The 20,867-nt window shown below is 45.0% G+C and overlaps 2 protein-coding genes across 5 annotated transcripts; one reads left to right on the top strand and one right to left on the bottom strand.

The window, feature by feature from the left end:
- The first annotated feature begins 6,110 nt into the window (after positions 1–6,110).
- On the top strand, positions 6,111–11,558 carry LOC125524044 (uncharacterized). 4 transcript variants are annotated; one of them, XM_048689121.2, is made up of 4 exons: positions 6,111–6,484; positions 6,588–6,688; positions 8,804–10,393; positions 10,991–11,558. In XM_048689121.2, exons 3-4 carry the CDS (start codon positions 9,016–9,018, stop codon positions 11,305–11,307), a joined length of 1,695 nt encoding a protein of 564 aa, XP_048545078.1. In that variant the 5' UTR covers positions 6,111–6,484; positions 6,588–6,688; positions 8,804–9,015; the 3' UTR covers positions 11,308–11,558. The 4 variants fall into 4 exon arrangements, with proteins under 4 accessions (XP_048545078.1, XP_087387513.1, XP_048545077.1 ...); XM_087531387.1 differs by having other exon boundaries at positions 6,555–6,688; XM_048689120.2 differs by lacking the exons at positions 6,111–6,484; positions 6,588–6,688 and adding an exon at positions 6,851–8,100.
- A 67-nt stretch (positions 11,559–11,625) lies between these two features.
- LOC125524045 (uncharacterized) lies at positions 11,626–13,246 on the bottom strand. The gene is made up of 3 exons (XM_048689122.2): positions 13,053–13,246; positions 12,714–12,966; positions 11,626–11,860 (listed from the first exon to the last, which is right to left on the bottom strand). Exons 1-3 carry the CDS (start codon positions 13,102–13,104, stop codon positions 11,815–11,817), a joined length of 351 nt encoding a protein of 116 aa, XP_048545079.1. The 5' UTR covers positions 13,105–13,246; the 3' UTR covers positions 11,626–11,814.
- Positions 13,247–20,867: the final 7,621 nt, after the last annotated feature.

The following is a 20,867-nucleotide window of genomic DNA, read 5'->3' as shown; positions in this document are numbered from 1 at the left end:
GTCTGGGTACCACAACCACTTGACTCAGCTGGGAGTTAATCTTCCTAATGATAGTGTCATTGACAGAGTTCTTCAATCACTGTCGCCAAGCTACAAGAGCTTCGTGATGAACTATAATATGCAAGGGATGGATAAGACGATTCTCGAGCTCTTCGCAATTCTAAAGGCTGCGGGGGTAGAAATCAAGAAGGAACATCAAGTGTTGATGGTCAACAAGACCACCAGTTTCAAGAAAAAGGGTAAAGGGAAGAAGGGGAACTTCGAGAAGAATGGCAAGGAAGTTGCTGCTCAAGTGAAGAAGCCCAAGTCTGGACCTAAGCCTGAGACTGAGTGCTTCTACTTCAAAGGGACTGGTCACTGGAAGCGGAACTGCCCCAAGTATTTGGCGGAAAAGAAGGATGGCAAAGTGAAAGGTATATTTGATATACATGTTATTGATGTGTACCTTACTAATGCTCGTATTAGCGCCTGGGTATTTGATACTGGTTCTGTTGCTAATATTTGCAACTCAAAATAGGGGCTACAGATTAAGCAAAGATTGGCTAAGGACGAGGTGACGATGTGCGTGGGAAATGGTTCCAAAGTCGATGTGATCGCCGTCGGCACGCTACCTCTACATCTACCTTCGGGATTAGTATTAGATCTGAATAATTGTTATTTGGTGCCAGCTTTAAGCATGAACATTATGTCTGGATCTTGTTTGATGTGAAACGGTTATTCATTTAAATCAGAGGATAATGGTTGTTCTATTTATACGAGTAATATCTTTTATGGTTATGCACCCTTGTGAGTGGTCTATTTTTACTAAATCTTGATAGCATTGATACACATGTTCATAGTATTGAAGAAAAAAGATATAAGTTCAATAATGATAGTGCCACTTATTTGTGGCACTGCCGTTTAGGCCATATTGGTGTAAAGTGCATGAAGAAACTCCATGTTGATGGACTTTTGGAATCACTTGATTATGAATCACTTGATGCTTGTGAACCATGACTCATGGGCAAGATGACTAAGACTCTGTTCTCCGGAACAATGGAGCGAGCAACAAACTTGTTGGAAATAATGCATACTGATGTATGTGGTTCGATGAGTGTTGATGCTCGCGGCGGGTATCGTTATTTTCTTACCTTCACAGATGATTCGAGCAGATATGGGTATATCTACTTGATGAAACATAAGTTTGAAACATTTGAAAAGTTCAGAGAATTTCAAAGTGAAGTGGAAAATCATCGTAACAAGAAAATTAAGTTTCTACGATTTGATCGTGCGGGAGAATATTTGAGTTACGAGTTTGGTCTTCATTTGAAACAATGCGGAATAGTTTCGCAACTCACACCACCTGGAACACCATAGTGTAATGGTGTGTCCGAACATCGTAACCGCACTTTATTAGATATGGTGCGATCTATGATGTCTCTTACTGATTTACCGCTATCGTTTGGGGTTATGCTTTAGAGACGGCTGCATTCACGTTAAATAGGGCACCATCGAAATTCGTTGAGACGACACCTTATGAACTCTGGTTTGGCAAGAAACCCAAGTTTTCGTTTCTTAAATTTTGGGGCTATGATGCTTATGTGAAAAATCTTCAACCTGATAAGCTCGAACCCAAATCGGCAAAATGTGTCTTCATAGGATACCCAAAGGAGACTGTTGGGTACACCTTCTATCACAGATCTGAAGGCAAGATATTTGTTGCTAAGAATGGATCCTTTCTAGAGAAGGAGTTTCTCTCGAAAGAAGTGAGTGGGAGGAAAGTAGAACTTGACGAGGTAATTGTACCTACTCCCTTATTGGAAAATAGTTCATCACAGAAATCAGTTCCAGTGATTCCTACACCAGTAAGTGAGGAAGCTAATGATGATCATGAAACTTCTAATCAAGTTTCTACCGAACCTTGTAGGTCTACCAGAGTAAGATCCACACCAGAGTGGTACGATAATCCTGTTCTGGAAATCATGTTACTTGACCATGACGCACCTACGAACTATGAGGAAGCGATGATGAGCCCAGATTCCTCAAAATGGCTTGAGGCCATGAAATTTGAGATGGGATCCATGGATGAGAACAAAGTGTGGACGTTGGTTGACTTGCCCGATGATCGGCAAGCCATAGAGAATAAATGGATCTTCAAGAAGAAGACTGACACTGACGGTAATGTTACTGTCTACAAAGCTCGACTTGTTGCGAAAGGTTTTTGACAAGTTCAAGGAGTTGACTACGATGAGACCTTCTAACCCGTAGCGATGCTTAAGTCCGTCCAAATCATGTTAGCAATTGCCACATTTTATGATTATGAAATTTGGCAAATGGATGTCAAAACTGCATTCCTTAATGGATATCTCAAAGAAGAGTTGTATATGATGCAACCAGAAGGTTTTGTCGATCCGAAAGGTGCTAACAAAGTGTGCAAGCTCCAGAGATCTATTTATGGACACATGCAAGCCTCTCGGAGTTGGAATATACGCTTTGATAGTGTGATCAAAGCATATGGTTTTATACAAACTTTTGGAGAAGCCTGTATTTACAAGAAAGTGAGTGGGAGCTCTGTAGCATTTCTGATATTATATGTGGATGACATATTGTTGATCGGAAATGATACGGAATTTCTGAATAGCATAAAAGGATACTTGAATAAGAATTTTTCAATGAAAGACCTCGGTGAAGCTGCTTATATATTAGGCATCAAGATCTATAGAGATAGATCAAGATGCTTAATTGGACTTTCACAAAGCACATACCTTGATAAAGTTTTGAAGAAGTTCAAAATGGATTAAGCAAAGAAAGGGGTCTTGCCTGTGTTACAAGGTGCGAAATTGAGTCAGACTCAATGCCCGACCACTATAGAAGATAGAGAGAAAATGAAAGTCATTCCCTATGCTTCAGCCATAGGTTCTATCATGTATGCAACGCTACGTACCAGACCTGATGTGTGCCTTGCTATTAGTTTAGCAGGGAGGTATCAAAGTAATCGAGGAGTGGATCACTGGACAGCGGTCAAGAACATCCTGAAATACCTGAAAAGGACTAAGGATATGTTTCTCGTTTATGGAGGTGACAAAGAGCTCGTCGTAAACGGTTACGTTGATGCAAGCTTTGACACTGGTCCAAATGACTCTAAGTCACAAACGGGATACTTATTTTTATTGAATGGTGGAGCTGTCAGTTGGTGCAGTTCCAAGCAGAGCGTCGTGGCGGGATCTATGTGTGAAGCGGAGTACATAGCTGCTTCGGAAGCAGCAAATGAAGGAGTCTGGATGAAGGAGTTCATATCCGATTCTAGATGTAATACCTAGTGCATCGGGTCCAATGAAAATATTTTGTGGCAACACTGGTGCAATTGCCTTGGCAAAGGAATCCAGATTTCACAAGAGAACCAAGCACATCAAAAGACACTTCAATTCCGGCCGCGATCAAGTCAAGGAGGGAGACATAGAGGTTTGCAAGATACATACGGATCTGAATGTTACAGACCCGTTGACTCAGCCTCTCTCACGAGCAAAACATGATCATCACCAAGACTCCATGGGTGTTAGAATCATTACAATGTAATCTAGATTATTGACTCTAGTGCAAGCGGGGGACTAAAGGAAATATGCCCTAGAGGCAATAATAAAGTTGTTATTTATATTTCCTTATATCATGAGAAATTTTTATTATTCATGCTAGAATTGTATTAACCGGAAACTTAGTACATGTGTGAATACATAGACAAAATGAGTGTCACTAGTATGCCTCTACTTGACTAGCTCATTAATTAAAGATGGTTAAGTTTCCTAACCATAGACATGAGTTGTCATTTGATGAACGGGATCACATCATTAGAGAATGATGTGATTGACTTGACCCATCCGTTAGCTTAGCACTTTGATCATTTAGTTTACTGCTATTGCTTTCTCCATAACTTATACATGTTCCTATGACTATGAGATTATGCAACTCCTGAATACCAGAGGAACACTTAGTGTGCTATCAAACGTCACAACCTAACTGGGTGACTATAAAGATGCTCTATAGGTGTCTCCGATGGTGTTTGTTGAGTTGGCATAGATCGAGATTACGATTTGTCACTCTGTGTATCGGAGAGGTATCTTTGGGCCCTCTCGGTAATGCACATCACTATAAGCCTTGCAAGCAATGTGACTAATGAGTTAGTTACGGGATGTTGCATTACGGAATGAGTAAAGAGACTTGCCGGTAACGAGATTGAACTAGGTATTGAGATACCGACGATCGAATCTCGGGCAAGTAACATGCCGATGACAAAGGGAACAACGTATGTTGTTATGCGGTTTGACCGATAAAGATCTTCATAGAATATGTAGAAACCAATATGAGCATCCAGGTTCCGCTATTGGTTATTGACGGGAGATGAGTCTCGGTCATGTCTACATAGTTCTCGAACCCGTAGGGTCCGCACGCTTAAAGTTCGGCGACGGTCGGTATTATGAGTTTATGTGTTTTGATGTACTGAAGGTAGTTCGGAGTCCCAGATATGATCACGGACATGAAGAGGAGTCTTGGAATGGTCGATACATAAAGATCGATATATTGGAAGGCTATGTTTGGACATCAGAATGGTTCCGGGTGAGTTCGGGCATTTACCGGAGTACCGGGGGGTTACCGGAACCCCCCGGGGAGTATATGGGCCTTATTGGGGCCTTAGTGGAAGAGAGGAGAGGAAGGCCAAGGTGGAGGGCGCCCTCCCCCCCTAGCCCAGTCCTAATTGGGTGGGCGGCCGGCCCCCCTTCATTCCCTCTCTCTCCCCTTTCCTTCTCTCCTGCTCCAACAAGGGAAATGGGGAATCCTACCCCTTGGGCGCGCCATAGAGGGCCGGCCCTCCCCCTCCTCCACTCCTTTATATACGGGGGAGGGGCACCTCTTAGCCGTGTGCGGTGCTCCCCTCCATAGATTTCCACCTCGGTCATATCGTTGTAGTGCTTATACGAAGCCCTGCGTCGGTAACTTCATCATACCCGTCATCACGCCATCGTGCTGACGAAGCTCTTCCCCGGCACTCAGCTGGATCTAGAGTTCGTTGGACGTCACCGAGCAGAACGTGTGCAGATCACGGAGGTTCCGTACCTTCGGTGCTAGGATCGGTCCGATCGTGAAGACATACGAGTACATCAACCGCGTTGTCATAACGCTTCCGCTTATGGTCTACGAGGGTACATGGACAACACTCTTCCCCTCGTTGCTATGCATCACCTAGACGGATCTTGCGTGTGCGTAGGAAATTTTTTGAAATTACTGCGTTCCCCAACACCACCTACCTGTAGATGTCCTTCCAACTATTAAAACCCCTGGTCTCATCTATCTCTAGAAATGGCAAACAAACAAAGTCCTTTCCATCTCGCCCCCCAAAACCCCAATTCCTTCCTCGCCCTTGCCGCCTCCTCCCTCCTCTCTGCCACCACTGAGCGCCACGTTGATCAGAAAGAAAAAGCTAAAGTGCAATAGAAACCATGAAATGCAACACAACAAGGAGAGGAGGGGGCGTCATTGCCATCAAACGTCGGTGACTATGTCGCTAACGCTCCGAGACCCTGGGGGGCAAGTCGAGGTGTTGTGTGGCGTGATGGCCGCTGCTGAGAAACAACTAGATAATAGTTGAACAAAGGGAGTATTTTTTTGTTGAGGCGTGTTATACATACCTGAAAGAAGCACCCCTCATATCAATTGATCGTGGAAAACATAGAAATACGCTTTCCAAATTGTCCTAGCAATAATCCGAGTTTACGCCTTTGCACTAGTCTCGTCACGACCACACACCTCATGAGCCCATCGACCAGATATCCATCCAAAATTTGCGGCAGCGAGCAACTCCGCACGCAATCCATCCAAAAAATGCCTGGTCCCAACTGGCATCCACCTACCCAAGACACACGCCTTCCTCGCATCCCCGCACCCTATCCCACCCTTAGAAAAGAAACACACCTCCCCCGCCACGTCACCTATCCGCGCCACCCCCTTTACCCCATTCTCTGCCACCCATCTCCAATCTGACGGCCCGCACCCCGCATCACGCGGATCGTGGTCGCACCCCTAGTCCCAAACCGCGCGGCTATAAAGCCACCCCCCCCCCCACACACACACACACGACACAACCATCAACATGGTCTAGATCCACCTATCTTCTCCTCCGCCTGCAACCATCAATATTGTCTAGATCTAACCATATTCTCCTCCACCCGCCGCCGCCACCACCACTCCTTAGACCTAACTATCTTCTCCTCCGTCGTCAACCATGATAATTGTCTAGATCTAGCTATCTTCTCCATCCACCATCACCACTTCCACCCTCTAGATATGTTTTCCCTCGTAAATCCATCATCTATGTTTTCCTCTTAGGTGAGATTGTGGTATTCCAAGTCACTGACACACTGCACCATCTGCCCTTTCCCGACGCACCACAATCGCTGCCCAAGCCATCCTCCTTTTACATCTTGGACGAAGACGGTGAGATCCAAAGTCAGAGGTAAGAAAAAATAATGTATTCTCTAGGAGCATAAAGGATTTTGTTCATACCATTTTTTGTTTTTTTCTAGGGAGCATATTAGAACTAAATGCATATTTCCCAGGCTTCCACCATTCACCCTTTTCCAGCGCACCACAGCCATTGCCCCACTTTTAGGCCATCATTTACATCTTGGAACGGAGAAGACGAGATCTAAAGTCAAAGGTAAGGAAAAACAATTTATTCACTAGGAGCATAAAAGGTTTTTGTTGATACCATTTCTGTTTTTTCTAGGGAGTATATTAGATCTAAATGCATATTTCTCAGGCTTTTTTTTAAATCTCAATATTCAAGTGCAACATTAAGAACTAGGATTGTCCCAAGGTGTTCTTTGGAATTGTGTGTTTATGCCGATGAAGTTCTCTGAAGTAACCAATCAAGGGAACATGTATCCAACACAACACCTATCTCATTTGGGTTTTACTTTTTTCCAGCCTATCTGTGTTTGTTTTCCAATATCTCTCTAGTACACATCCAGCCCCGTCGGATTCTCTTTCGAACCATGCTCGGTTCACCGAGGTTTGCCCCAATAATCCACCGAAGTTTGTGTTGTCCTTTTTGGTGCCCGCGATTTCAAAAATAATTGATGATCTAACTATTAAAAGCATATCATGGTAAAAAGAATGAAATGTCGTTCTCCAGCAAAATTTGTTCACTCACCCACAAGTGAATGTCCTTTCCGCAATTAAAACCCGTCGTCTTGTCATGTCGATGTTCAAAAATGGCAAACAGTCAAAGTCCTTTGCGGCTTTCTTCTGCACAGAGGGTGTGCATTGGAGCATGCCCAGAAAGAATTCCCCTTTCTCCATTTTAGGTTTTGTTTGCTTTTTGGAATTAGGGAGTGTAATGTTAGATTTTGAAAGGGGTCTGTGCTGATTCGAAAGAATTGCTAAAACTATGTTTTTTTTAGTATCAGGAAAAATAGTCACTGCACGCCACGGCATTATTTTTTCGAATAGCGGGATTTCTTTCATTGAAAAGATAAGTTTCTCGACTCTTAATTAGGAAACATGGAGCGAAAACCAGATTGCCGAGTTACTAAAGGAAATCGGGCGAAACCGCTGAGCGCGGCGCACACAGATACTCCACACACACACACACCGATCCGCGCACCCTCGCGGCCGAAGCCGCAAACCGAGCGCCGCACAGACCGCCCGAGTCCCTTCACCACGCGCCCCACCGGGCCTCCACCACGCCCGAGCAGGCGACCAGCAGGCCGCAGATCCTCGATAAGCACCACGCCGGGCCAGCAGGCTCCTTCACACGCCGCCACCAGCCGCAGCACCAACGCGGGCCGCCATGGAAGCGCGCCTAGCACCGCACGGGATCACGAGCCCCCCGTCGAGCCCCGAGAACCAGCGCCGCCAAGACAGTTCGGGGCCCCGCCTGGGAGCGAGCGAGCTGGGATGAAGTCAGGCGTGGAGGTGGACGGCGGCTCGGACCCTGGTGACGGCGCCGCTGGACTTCGGGATGGGTGTCGAGAGGGTTCCGGATCTGCTCTTTGTTGTGGAGGAATTGACCGGAGGAGGGAGATCAAGCGGCGGGGGAGAGGAGGGGTATCAGAGGGCTGAGAGGGGGTATGTTACTGTCTTTGTAAGATCATCGTGCAGTCTTATGCTTATACCACATCACTAGTCTGTGAAAAACTACATATAACTCCAATTGTCCTGTGGGATAGTACCGAAATAGTTAACCTTCTATTTACACCGGCCTATTTCGTATGGTTCATTTGAATCCTTCAGGATTGTAAACATCAAATTTTAGACTGTTTGCGAGGAACAACTGTCTAATCTAGTTGAAGTTACATGTTTCTGGAGTGTACCATGGTGAAAATGGCCAATCGTTGACTGCCCTGTTAGAGTTACTGTTGATTCATCGCATCGGTGCCCAAAGATTTGTTGCCCTGGCGATAATGAACTTGTAATTTGTGAACAAGCTCATGCCTCCAGTCTGCTGGTAAGTATACTATGAACCATTGACCACGCCTCTATGTGCTCTTCTTGAAGAGTTATACAGACAAACTGTTCTTTATCGGAAAAAAATACAGAATAAACTGTTTCATCCAGTAATACTGTGGTTAAACTTCTAAGGTACAGTGTTTAGTTGGATCACAGTCTTCTCTGTTCACATGTGGTAAATTCATCACTAGCATACATCATGTGCTGTCATTAAGAGGAAGCAGATGAAATCTAATCATTGGTGAAATGTTGCACTCATGTTTTGGGAATTTGACATTTTAATTTTTGCATTACTGAAGTATCTCTCATTGCTTTCCTTCAGGTTTTTTCTGTACAATATCCTCAGACAAGTAACCGTGGAAAAGAAAGGCATGGCAAAACCATTGATGAGGAAGGTTGCAGAGTGAGCTGCCATTACTGCGTTAAGGTGGTTTCGAGTTACAACCGCCTAGAACACCATTTAGCAGGCATCAGGGGCAATGTCAGCACAAGCTTAAGGAGTTCACTTGTGGATCGCAAGAAGAGAAAGCTTGGATGCTCAGAAAAATGAAGAAACGGAAGCATGAACATGATGAGGTTCCTCACACAAGCCCAGCCCTTCCATCTGCTCAAGTCCAGCAACCACAGCTACAACCAACTGTGTCCAATAACCGCTGCTTTCTTCATTATCTACCGGATTTGAGGCAGCCCAAGGAAATCACATATAATCCTTGTCAACTGAAACCAAAGGTTGAGGCAAATGACTTTGATTCTCCTTCAGCAAAATCAATAGGCAAGTTCTTCTCCAAACCTGCACCTGAGCCTACGTACGAAGCTGTTCTGCAGGAGCAACTAAGAGAAACTGAGAACCGCGCAAAGGAACTCAAGCAAGAGTGGCAAACAAGTGGCTGCACTGTAATTGTTGATAGTTGGAAGAGCAAGTGTGGCAAAAGCTTCGTAAGTGTCCTGGTGCACTGTAGCAAAGGTATGCACTTCCTCAGATCCATTGATGTCTCTGAAATCACTGAGGACTTCGATGAGCTAAAATCAATGCTCTCTCGCGTGGTTGATGATGTCGGTGCCCATAACATTGTTCAGATTGTCATGAATGACGTGTCACCCCATATGCAGATGGCACGACAGTATGTTCTAAATAAATATGATAGTTTTTTCTTCACACTATGTGTTGACCATTGCATCAACCTTCTGCTTGAGAAAATAGCAGCGCTCGAGCATGTCAGTGAAGTTCTAATGAAGGCAAGGGAAATTACAAGGTTTTTAAATGTCCATGCACTGCCAATGAAACTGAAAGGAAGATATGTCCAGGAGGAGATTTTGAGCAGTTCTTATCTGAAATTTGTGGCAGTGTTCATCACATTAGAGAGGTTAGTTTCTGCAAGAGTAGGTCTGGTGCAGATGTTCAGCTCACCTGAATGGGTTCCCTCTGGTTGGGCTTCTCTTGATTTGTTTGAGCGTATCCAGAGCATAGTAAAGACAGACGATACATTTTGGCATGCTGCGGCCAAAGTCGTGAAGGTTACAAGTCCACTTGTCAGAGTGTTGTATAAACTGGAATCTGATATCTGTCCGATGGGTATCTTGTATGAAGCCATGCATGGTGCAAAAACAGAGATATGTGTCAATATTGGAGATGGAAGTGAGTTTTATTTGCGTATAATTGACAGGATATGGGATGGTTACTTGCATAGCCCTCTTCATGCTGCTGGTCAGATGCTAAACCCAAGGATCTTTTACGCAGCTGGATCCCACCTTTATACTGTGATCAGCAGCGGCATCGCGGCCTGTATAATCCAACTGGGCAAGGCTCATTACGATCCCAGAAATGCGTTAGCACAATTGGAAGTGTATGAAAAGAAGTTGCGCTATTTCGATACAGATCGAGCAAAGCAGCAAATAATGGAATTACCACAAGGTAAGCTACACCCTAATCTCTTACAAAATGCCCACTCCTTAACAAGCCACTAACGGTAGTGCCTTTCTGTGTCATATGTACTGGATTTTTTCAATCTTTAGAGCGAGCTGGAATAGTGTCAGCGCGCCAACATATTTAGTTAGTATGTGAATGTGGCACAAATATATCATGTCATGATGCACTTCTCTATTCAATTCAAAGTCAGAATGTGTAGAATGATCAACTTCTCTGCATTAGCGTAACTTGTCAACATAGTTGTTTAAATAAATAGCAGAGAAGCTAAAAGGTTTACAGATGAATGTGTGGAATGATCAACTTCTCTGCATTAGACTAACTTGGTCAACATAGTTGTTTAAATAAATAGCAGAGAAGCTAAAAGGATTAGAGATGAATGTGTAGAATTATCAACTTCTCTGCGTCAGCTCAAGCTTGTCAACATGGTTGTTTAGTTAGTACTGTATGTTGCAAGTTGCAAACTGGAGCATATGGCCTGCTTACACCCACTGAGATCATCACCATTTCATTCATTCGCTCATATCATACTGAGTACATGACTTACGAGTACCTTCTTACCATGTTTATGACTTGAAATCGCAGTTAAATGGTGGTCGAAGCATGGGGCTCGCGTGCCCGACCTGCAGACCCTTGCGAGGCGGGTCCTGAGGCAGACGTGCTTCGGCGCCACCAGGTACAACATCGACTGGAGCCTGTCGGAGAAGCTGCACGCTGAGTGGGACGAGATGACGCTTTCCGAACAGGAGAGGTTCCGGCAGAAGGAGTACGTCCACTACAACAGCGTCCTCGCCCGCGCCTCCCCGCTCCTGCACGGCTCCTCCGTGAAGCAGCACGACAGGGTCACCTTGGTGCTGCAGGACTGGATCAGACCGCAGAAACAGGCCGCTGGTCGCCACTGAGTGAGACAGCGTTCAGTTCGGCCTGGAGCGATGCTTTATCGCCTCCTCAGTTTTCTTTGCTATCTGTGTGTGCTGCTGCAATGGTGTGCAGAAGTAATCTGTCGAGTGGCAATGTCGTACTGGTACTATCGTCGTCTCTGACGAATCTCCAAGTTTTTAATTTCTTGAACTCCTGCTGGATTACCAAGTTTGTTATGTTGTGTTGAAACCCTGCTGAATTTCCAAGTTATTAGAAGTATGGTTGTGGATCAGTCTTTTCTTTCAATGTATTGTGTATTGGCTTGAGCTTTCAGTTTGGTTTTTCATGTTCACTAGGCATTACAACAAACATCTTTTTTAATGCGAAAAGGTACACCAATCATCTGAACATACAAACATGACGGTAAGGAGTTCTTGTAATCTCCTCTAAGAAGTAGTACTACTATTAATCAACAAGCCAATCCAATTTTCCAATATGGAGCACATAGCAGCTGCACCAAATCTCTTCCCTGTCGCTTAGAATTCAACTTAGAAGCAAGCATCCAACAGACAGCAGCAACAAAGGGCGGCCAAGCTGTCAAAACACAAAGGGAAAGCAAAAATGTATGTCAGCTAGCTGGTGTCGTTACACATAATACTCGTATATGCTACAAGTTCCATATACAGTACTCCCTCCGTCCTATCATAATGTAACACGTTTTTTGACTCTGATGTAGTGTCAAGAAATGTCTTACATCATTGTATGCTCGGAACAAGAGAAGAATGAGATGCAACACGTCCAACTATGCTCTGAATTCGACAGTAACTAAGTTTTGGATAACCCCGCAAAAAAAACTAAGTTTTGGATGAATTGCTCTGGAAATATGAAAAGTTTTCAGAAAATGCCGCCCTTCAGCTGGTGTCATTTCAATAAACATGTACTACTAGTATATCTAACTTATAGTTTCACAAAAAAGTACTCCCTCCGTCTCATAATGTAAGACGTTTTTTGACACTAGTGTAAATGTAAGACGTTTAACGTCTTACATTATTGGGCGGAGGGAGTATATATCTAGTTTATATTGTTCACAAATCACAAATATCTTTCCGCGCCAGAAGACCTAGCGTGACAGACAGCTACGAGGTTCGCTGAGGCAACCACTCCTTTTTTTTTGACAGCTGAGGCAACCACTCCTAGTGACAGACACATCAGAACGGCAGTAACGACGAGTCACGAGTGGAGGGATGCGGGGCCGACGTCACCCACCAACGAACCCAACCCACCCCGGGCCACACAAAACGCCGACCCCCCAACGTCCACCCCGACCCCGACGACCCACCGGCGACGGCGAGCCCAATCTGGCTTCAGTTCAGAGATCTAACGCGATGCTAGGACCAAGCCGAGGGAATCTGAGAGAAGGAAGGAGGTGGGCTCAGTCTTGTCTTACCATCCCTCCATGAAGGACGGGCCGCTGCTCTGCTGCTGCCGCGGCGGCTGCTGCGCGTACTGAGGCGGGTACCCCTGCTGTGGGTACCCTTGCTGCGGGTAGCCTTGCTGCGGCGGATACCCACCCTGCTGTGGCGGATAACCCCCCTGCTGCGGCGGGTATCCCTGGGGAGGGTAGCCCTGTCCCTGCCCCGGCGGTGGGTACCCGGCCGGAGGGTAGCCTGCCGGCGGGTACTCTTCTTTCCCTGGATACCCTGAGCAAAAACAACAGGATTGTATACGAGATGTGAAAGGAGGAAATTGAGGGGATGGATCTTGACTTGAGGCGAACGGGGCGGACCTTGCTGTGGAGGCACGCCGACGGGGGGCTGCTGCTGGCCGTAGTAGCTCATGGCGGCGGTTGAGTCCCCGTGCTTTGCTTCGGCCGGCGCTGCGGGGGACGACGACGAGAGAGAGGCGGGGAAGGAGACAGGGAGGGAAGGAGGGAGGCGGCGAGCTCTATGGGCGGGCGGGCGGGCGGGCGTGGACCTGTATGGTGTGCTGGACACGACAGGTAGGCGGATATTATTATTATAAGGTTTTTTAGAGTTTTTTTTATAAGGTGGAACGTGGAAGAGACGGCAAAGTGGGGGCCGTTTGAGTTGGAGGTGTTGGACGTAACGGGGCCGCACCAGCAGGGTGGTTGTACCGCACTCGCGCGCCTTGCCGCGCCGGCGGCGGCGGGATAGTTTGGGCAGAGTGAGCCCTGGTGGCTGGTGGGGTACGTGGAGCATATGAGTGCCAACAACTGACTGGGGATGAATTGTCTATTCCACTGCTAATTGTCATCTAATCTGTGAACGCAAGGAAATGCAGAAATAATGTTATTATCATGCAGTCATTTCGTATAATTTCTACACACATGTAATCCAAGGATAGAAGAAAAATCACTCCTCATGTCGGTCCAAGAGGGAGCATCAACACATTCCGACATGGAGCGGTACACGGGACGTGTGGGAGGCGATGTGGTCGGCGATTGGGGAAGAGACTTAAACCCCACCTTACTGATTACATTGACCACTCTCAGTAAGGCAGGAAAATTCCTAATAACATTATCATTGCCCAAGAGATCACACATTACTTCACCCTCACGTCTTGAAATACTCCGACTTTCATGCTTAAAATTGACCTTGCTATTGATCATATCGAGCGGAATTTTATTGTGCCAGCAGGGCCTGCCCTGAATGGGGGTAGGGAGCGGCCGCCCCGGGCCCCCAAAGTCTAGAGGGGACCCCATCAGGGGTACTATTTATCTAGTGAAATGATCGATATGGTTGATTAAAGGGGGGTGAATAGGCAACTATCAGTTTTTAGCTTTTCTTAACAAATTAGGGTTAGCAACAAATAGGTTGTCTAGATGTGCAACTAGGCGAGCAACCTATATGATGCTAGCAATGAGAACAATAAAAGCAAGCAAGATAAACAACACAAGTAAAGCTTGCACAAAGTAAAGGTAAGAGATAACCATAAGTGGGGTTGGGGGAGACGACGATGTGTTACTGAAGTTCCTTCCCTTTGAGAGGAAGTATGTCCCTGTTGGAGCGGTGTGGAGGCACAATGCTCCCCAAGAAGCCACTAGGGCCACCATATTCTCCTCATGCCCTCACACAAATACGAAATGCCGTGATTCCACTAGTGATGCCTTTGAAGGCGGCGACCGGACCTTTACAAACAAGGTTGATGCTCTCTCCAAACCCGAATTGAAGGCTCCCAACACCACCACGAAGCTTCAACACAATGGAATGTGGCTCCGAGGTGACCTCAACCGCCTAGGGTGCTCAAACACCCGAGAGTAATAAGATCCGCAAGGGATTAGTGGGGGAATCAAATTTCTCTTGGTGAAAGTGTAGATCTAGACCTTCTCAAGCAATCTCTAAAGAATCAACAAGTTTGACTGGCTAGGGAGAAAGATCGGGCAAGAATGATCTTGTGAGCAACAATGGAGCTTGGGGGAGTAAGAGGTAAGTCATCTTGAGGAAGATGACTCCCTTAGGCTAAGTTCGGTTACACCCCCTCACAAGGGGATTGGGGGTGGATTGGAGGGGATTTTGACTTGTAGAGGGTGCAATCCCTGCCAAAGCCCTCCATTTTCCCTGTCAACCGAACAAGCCTTTATATAGTGGGGGATGAAATCCAACTATTATGCACCCACAGCCCATAAACAAGCGGTAGTACCGCTCAGGGGAGCGGTACTTCCGCTGGCACGGAAGTTCTAGCCGCTGCGTACAAATGAGCAAGCCAGGGAGGCGGCAGTTCCGTCGGAGCGGTACTCCCACTCCCACCAGCGGTACTTCCGCTTGGTGATGAGCAACAACTGGAATCAACGGGTAGTAGAGGGGGGCAGTGCGGCAGTGCCGCCCGAGGCGGTACTATCGCCAAGAACTGCCGCTCTACTTTCGCCCACGGGACAAAACCAGTCCAGAATGTAGTAAAAAAGCGGTACTTCACGTGGCAGAAGCCAACAGAAGTTCCGCCAGAGCGATACTACCGCGGCGAGGAGCGGTACTTCCGCTTAGCATGAGAATGCCCAGTAAACCCGCGGTAGTAGGGTGACAGTTAGGCCCGTAGTACCGCTGGAGCGGTATTACCACGCGGAACTGCCGCTCTACTACCGCCCATTTACAGAACACTCAAAACAGGCAGAAGTAAGTGTCGAACTCAACGAGGAGCTAAAGGTAGAATTTATATTATCTTCAAGTTTTATTGACCACTAATACAACTCTACACACACTAACGTTTGCTTTGAACAAGAATAAAACTAGAGGTACTTTGCGAGAATAATAAAAGGTTAATTATTTTTAGTAGAGAGAGCTTTTGAAAACAATGAGAATGATTTGTCCCTAGATAATTGATAACTAGACCGGTAATCATTATTGTAATTTTATATAAGGAAGAGGCAAAAGCCAACATACTTTTCCATACTAGGATCACATGCACTTATGATCGAAACTCTAGCAAGCATTTGCAACTACTAAAGATCATTAAGATAAAATCCAACCATGTCATTAAGTATAAAGTCCTCTTTCGTCCCATATGCAAAACCCACTTACCCGAGTTTGTGCTTCTATCGCTCATGCAACCCTGATAGTAAGCAAATTATGAACATATTGCAACACCCTACAACAGAAATCCCACACGTTTGCACGGCATGGAGGGCACCATAGGACAACACCAAAATAAAACATACAACCCAAATCAATCATGATCACCAATTAACACATAGGGAAAACGAATCTACTCAAACATCATAGGATGCCAACACATCTTTGAATAATAGTATGTAGCATAACACACCTTGTTCAAGTAGAGATTGCAGCGGGGATAGAGATGTTACACCGCTACATAGACGGGGAGAGAGTTGTTGTTGACGGCGACAAAGTAGATGTAGATCGCCCTAGATGGGAGAGAGGGCGAGAGAGCCCACACCTCCTCCTCCTCCTCCTTCTTTCTTGGCCTCCCCCCTAGATGGGACAACAATTTCCTCCTCTGGTCATTGGTCTTCCTGTTGAGGAACGTAGTAATTCAAAAATTTCCTACGATTACGCAAGATCTAACTAGGAGATGCATAGCAACGAGAGGGGAGAGTGTGTCCACGTACCCTCGTAGACCGAAAGCGGAAGCGTTTAGTAATGCGGTTGATGTAGTCAAACGTCTTCACAATCCAACCGATCCAAGTATCGGACGTACGGCACCTCCGTGTTCAGCACACGTTCAGCATGATGACGTCCCTCGAGCTCTTGATCCAGTAGAGGGTCGAGGGAGAGTTCCGTCAGCACGATGGCGCGGCGACGGTGTTGGTGATGTGATCCACGCAGGGCTTCGCCTAAGCACTACGACAATATGAACAAGGTGGTAAATTGTGGATGGGGGCACCACACACGGCTAAGAAACAACTTTTGTGCTTTGGGGTGCCCCCCTGCCCACATATATAAAGGAGGGGAAGGAGGAGGAGGAGGCCGGCCAAGGAAGGGTGCGCGCCATAGGGGAGTCCAACTAGGATTCTCAATCCTAGTCGGAATCCCCTTCCTTTTCCAAGAGGGGGGAGAGGGAAGGAGGAGGAGAAGGAGAAGGAAAGAGGGGGGCGCCGGCCCCTCCCTAGTCCAGTTCGGACTTGCCATGGGGGGGGGTTGCGGCCACCCCTTGCGGCCTTTCTCGCCTTTTCACTAAAGCCCATTAAGGCCCAATACTTCCCCGGGGGGGGGGGGGTCTGGTAACCTCCCGACACTTCGGAACCATTCCGGTGTCCGAATATAACCTTCCAATATATCATTCTTTAACTCTCGACCATTTCGAGACTCCTCGTCATGTCCATGATCTCATCTGGGACTCCGAACAAACTTCGGTCATCAAATCACAAAACTCATAATACAAATCATCATCGAACATTAAGCTTTCGAGAACTATGTAGACATGACCGAGACATGTCTCTGGTCAATAACCAATAGCGGAACCTGGACACTCATATTGGCTCCTACATATTCTACGAAGATCTTTATCGGTCAAACTGCATAACAACATACGTTATTCCCTTTGTCATCAGTATGTTAATTGCTTGAGATTCGATCGTCGATATCATCATACCTAGTTCAATATCGTTACCGACAATTCTCTTTACTCGTTCCGTAATGCATCATCCCGTAACTAACTTATTAGTCACATTGCTTGCAAGGCTTATAGTGATGTGCATTACCGAGAGGGCCTAGAGATACCTCTCCGATACACGGAGTGACAAATCCTAATCTTGATCTATGCCAACTCAACAAACACCATCAGAGACATCTGTAGAGCATCTTTATAATCACCCAGTTACGTTGTGACGTTTGATAGCACACAAAGTGTACCTCCGGTATTCGGGAGTTGCATAATCTCAGACAGAGGAACATGTATAAGTCATAAGAAAGCAATAGCAATAAAACTAAACGATCATAATGCTAAGCTAAAGGATGGGTCTTGTCCATCAGATCATTCTCCTAATGATGTGACGCCGTTCATCAAATGACAACACACGTCTATGGTTAGGAAACTGAACCATCTTTGATTAACGAGCTAGTCAAGTAGAGACATACTAGGGACACTTTGTTTGTCTATGTATTCACACATGTACTAAGTTTCCGGTTAATACAATTCTAGCATGAATAATAAACATTTATCATGAATAAGGAAATATAAAATATCAACTTTATTATTGCCTCTAAGGCATATTTCCTTCACTCCCCGTCCCCCGAGGGACGGGAGCCCCTCTAGATTGGATCTCCCTCCGTGTTTTCTTCTCTGTTTCGCATACCTGTTTTTTTTGGCCGAACACCGTTTCTAAATATGTAGCGATTCGGCCTAAAAAATTTAACACGATTTTTTCTGGATATAACCTTCCTTACGGCTGAAGGATAGCTCCAATTGACTTCGAGGGAGCCACTCACCAGGCACGCCCCAAGGAGGGGGAGGGCGCCCTGTGAGCTTGTGAAGCCGTTGGCCCCCCTTGACATAAATTCTTGCAGAAAATCGTATATTCAATTAAAAATCTCCGTAAAATTTTGTCGTGTTTGGACTTCATTTGATATGGATATTTTGCTAAACACAAAAAATGCATTCAAAAAACAGGAGCTGATACTGGGCAGTAGATTAATATGTTAATCCCCAAAATAATATAATTTGTTGCAAAAAGTATGTAAAAGTTGTAATATAATAACATTAAACAATAAAAATTATGGATACGTCAAAAGTGTACCTAAAGCGGCAACGCATGGTGGGATCTCACACAAGAAGCTTGGGATATGAGGTTATTAGCCAAAAGGCACAAATTTCGATGGGGATGCTGGCAGTGTTGAAGATGATGAGTTGCATGGTGGGCGAAAATCTGGAATACATTTCAAAATGGATGTATTTTTAAAACACTTGAATATTTTTTAGTTACATGAATGTTTTTCAAAATGTGCAAACAGTTTTAATACTCTTTTTTAATTGTGTTAAAATATTTTCAAAATATGCGGTCATTTTTTTAATTGTCAGTTTTTGTTTTAAATTGCAAGTATTTGTGGGAACACATTTTAAGCTGTACATTTTTTTTCAAAATGCATTAACACTTTATGAAACACTTTAACACATTTTAAATCACAGAAAAAAACTAAAATGCGATAATATTTTTAAAATATGTAAACACTTTTTAAGTTTACTTCACATTTTTACAAAATTTTGTGAATGATTTATCAATTAATATATAATTGTAAAATATAATTTTTTTAATATCCGACGAACATTTCTATTTTTAAAGATATTCTGTTAAAATAAAATGTAACAAAATATAATAAGGGAAAAAAGAAACGAAAACCCTCGGTTAACCACACGTAAACACGGGCGGCAAGCGCTCTGCCTGCTTGCTTGCGCCACACTTAATGGCCAGCCCTGTTACCAGTTTTTTTATCTTTTCTTTTTGAATAAGTGTACTTTTTAGAAAATGTTTGCAAAGCTGAAGATAGTTTGGATTGTTTTTGAAATATTTGTGTTTTCAAATATTTGTCGGAATATACAAATTATTCCTGTTTTCATAATTTGGTCACAAATTTAAAACAGATGTTTGGGAACTCAAAAAATGGCCCTCCATTTTTTTAATAAATTCAGTAAATGTTTCGGTTTTAAAAAAATTCAGAATTTTTGAAAAACATGCGAGTTTTGAAAAATCTTGGGTATTTCACGCTTTTGAAAAGATTACCAGAATTTGAAAGTTGTTTGCATTTTAAAAAGATTTTTTTATAGATAAATATATATATATATATATATATATATATATATTTGAAAAAAATCTTCAAGAGTAATATGAATATGTCTAAAAACCGGTTGGTAGAATGAGAAACAACGAGGCTATGCTCTTCCTCGACTGTTTGATGCAGCAAGGGCCGAACAGGAGCCGCGAAGTTACGCGTTGGTTAATTGGAAGCATATAACGGGCCTGAGCCAGCAACTTGTAGCCTTTCCTCCTTTTGTTTGTTTTTTGATGATGGGTAGGGAAGATCGATCTCTGCTGCTGGACTCACTCACTGTTGGCACAGTTGTGATTTCGTTATCCTTGTTGTTGGAGCCCAAGGCCCAGACCGTCACAGGGCATCTCCAACAGTTGTAAGATAGGTGTTGGTAAATTTGCCATCTAGGACATAGTAATGATGTGACATGTAATAAATGTAGAAAAAGAGCAAAGTTATATGTAGTTTAACCAACAACCTTTGCACAAGCTTCTAGGTGAAATAGAGAGCAATCATATTTATTTTCTTATCATCTATTGAATAGCTTACATACAATCCATTGAAGTAGTTGTATGATAGCTTGTTGGTTGATGACATGAACATTCTACCAACAAGACTAACATACAACTTGTTGGAGATGCCCATAGTCGGATTGTCAGAGAAAGTGGCGCGCTTTCGACATTGCACTTTTTCGACATTGCGCTGTAGTAGGAGTATTGTTGATTCATGGGACGGAGCGGTCGTCTTCATTGACCATTCATTGGTGCTGCTTTCTGGGCAAGCAGCACGCACCCACAGCCACTGCCCCACATGCTGTCTTTACTGCGGGGCCAGTGTAAACTGTCACCATCCATCCCTCCCTCCAGTCGGTCGCATTGAACCACCTTCCCTTCCATCACCAGCAGCGATTGAATGAAGCAACCGAGCTGGGGGGCATTGACGACACTTATCAGGGCGCAGTACTCCTACTACAGCGGCTAGTGGAGTAGGTGCATCTGGTCTCCGGTATTCATTTCATTGCCATGGCTCGGTCGTGCTCCATGGTCTGGCCGGTTTCCGCGTGTCGCCGCCGGCAGCAGCGGTACGTAGCGGGCTAGCGGCGTTCAGGATTTTTTTTGTCTTTTCACATTTGTTTTTGTTGATGGAGGCCGGGCCGGGCCGGGCAAGCGATGGTTCAAGTTTTTGAAGTTTTGAACTGGTAGATAGCAAAAAAAAAAAGATTGCAAAAAAAAAGTTTTGAACTGGTAGGGTAGGGTGAGGTAGTAGTATGTGGATCCGTGTGTGGGTGGTGTGACGGACAGTCAGAGCGACGGACGGATCGGGATCATCGGTCTCCGCATCGCATCCGCTTGGCCGTGGGCGTGGGGCGGCGTGCGGGGCGA

The sequence above is a fragment of the Triticum urartu genome, chromosome 7A (genome assembly GCF_056163025.1).
Source record: "Triticum urartu cultivar PI428250 chromosome 7A, HENAU_Tu73, whole genome shotgun sequence".
Classification (NCBI taxonomy): Eukaryota; Viridiplantae; Streptophyta; class Magnoliopsida; order Poales; family Poaceae; genus Triticum; species Triticum urartu.
The sequence above is the reverse complement of the archived record's forward strand: the minus strand, read 5'-3'. Positions and strand labels throughout refer to the sequence as shown.

What these genes read in the sequence shown, in the direction of transcription:
- LOC125524045 (XM_048689122.2), bottom strand. Translation starts at nt 13,104, where the DNA reads ATGAGCTACTACGGCCAGCAGCAGCCCCCCGTCGGCGTGCCTCCACAG. An exon ending in CGGCGTGCCTCCACAGCAAG is followed by an intron (nt 12,967 to 13,052) that starts GTCCGCCCCGTT and finishes GTTTTTGCTCAG; the next exon opens with GGTATCCAGGGAAAGAAGAG. An exon ending in CCGTCCTTCATGGAGGGATG is followed by an intron (nt 11,861 to 12,713) that starts GTAAGACAAGAC and finishes GTGTTTTGACAG; the next exon opens with CTTGGCCGCCCTTTGTTGCT.
- LOC125524044 (XM_048689121.2), top strand. Translation starts at nt 9,016, where the DNA reads ATGCTCAGAAAAATGAAGAAACGGAAGCATGAACATGATGAGGTTCCT. An exon ending in AATAATGGAATTACCACAAG is followed by an intron (nt 10,394 to 10,990) that starts GTAAGCTACACC and finishes TTGAAATCGCAG; the next exon opens with TTAAATGGTGGTCGAAGCAT.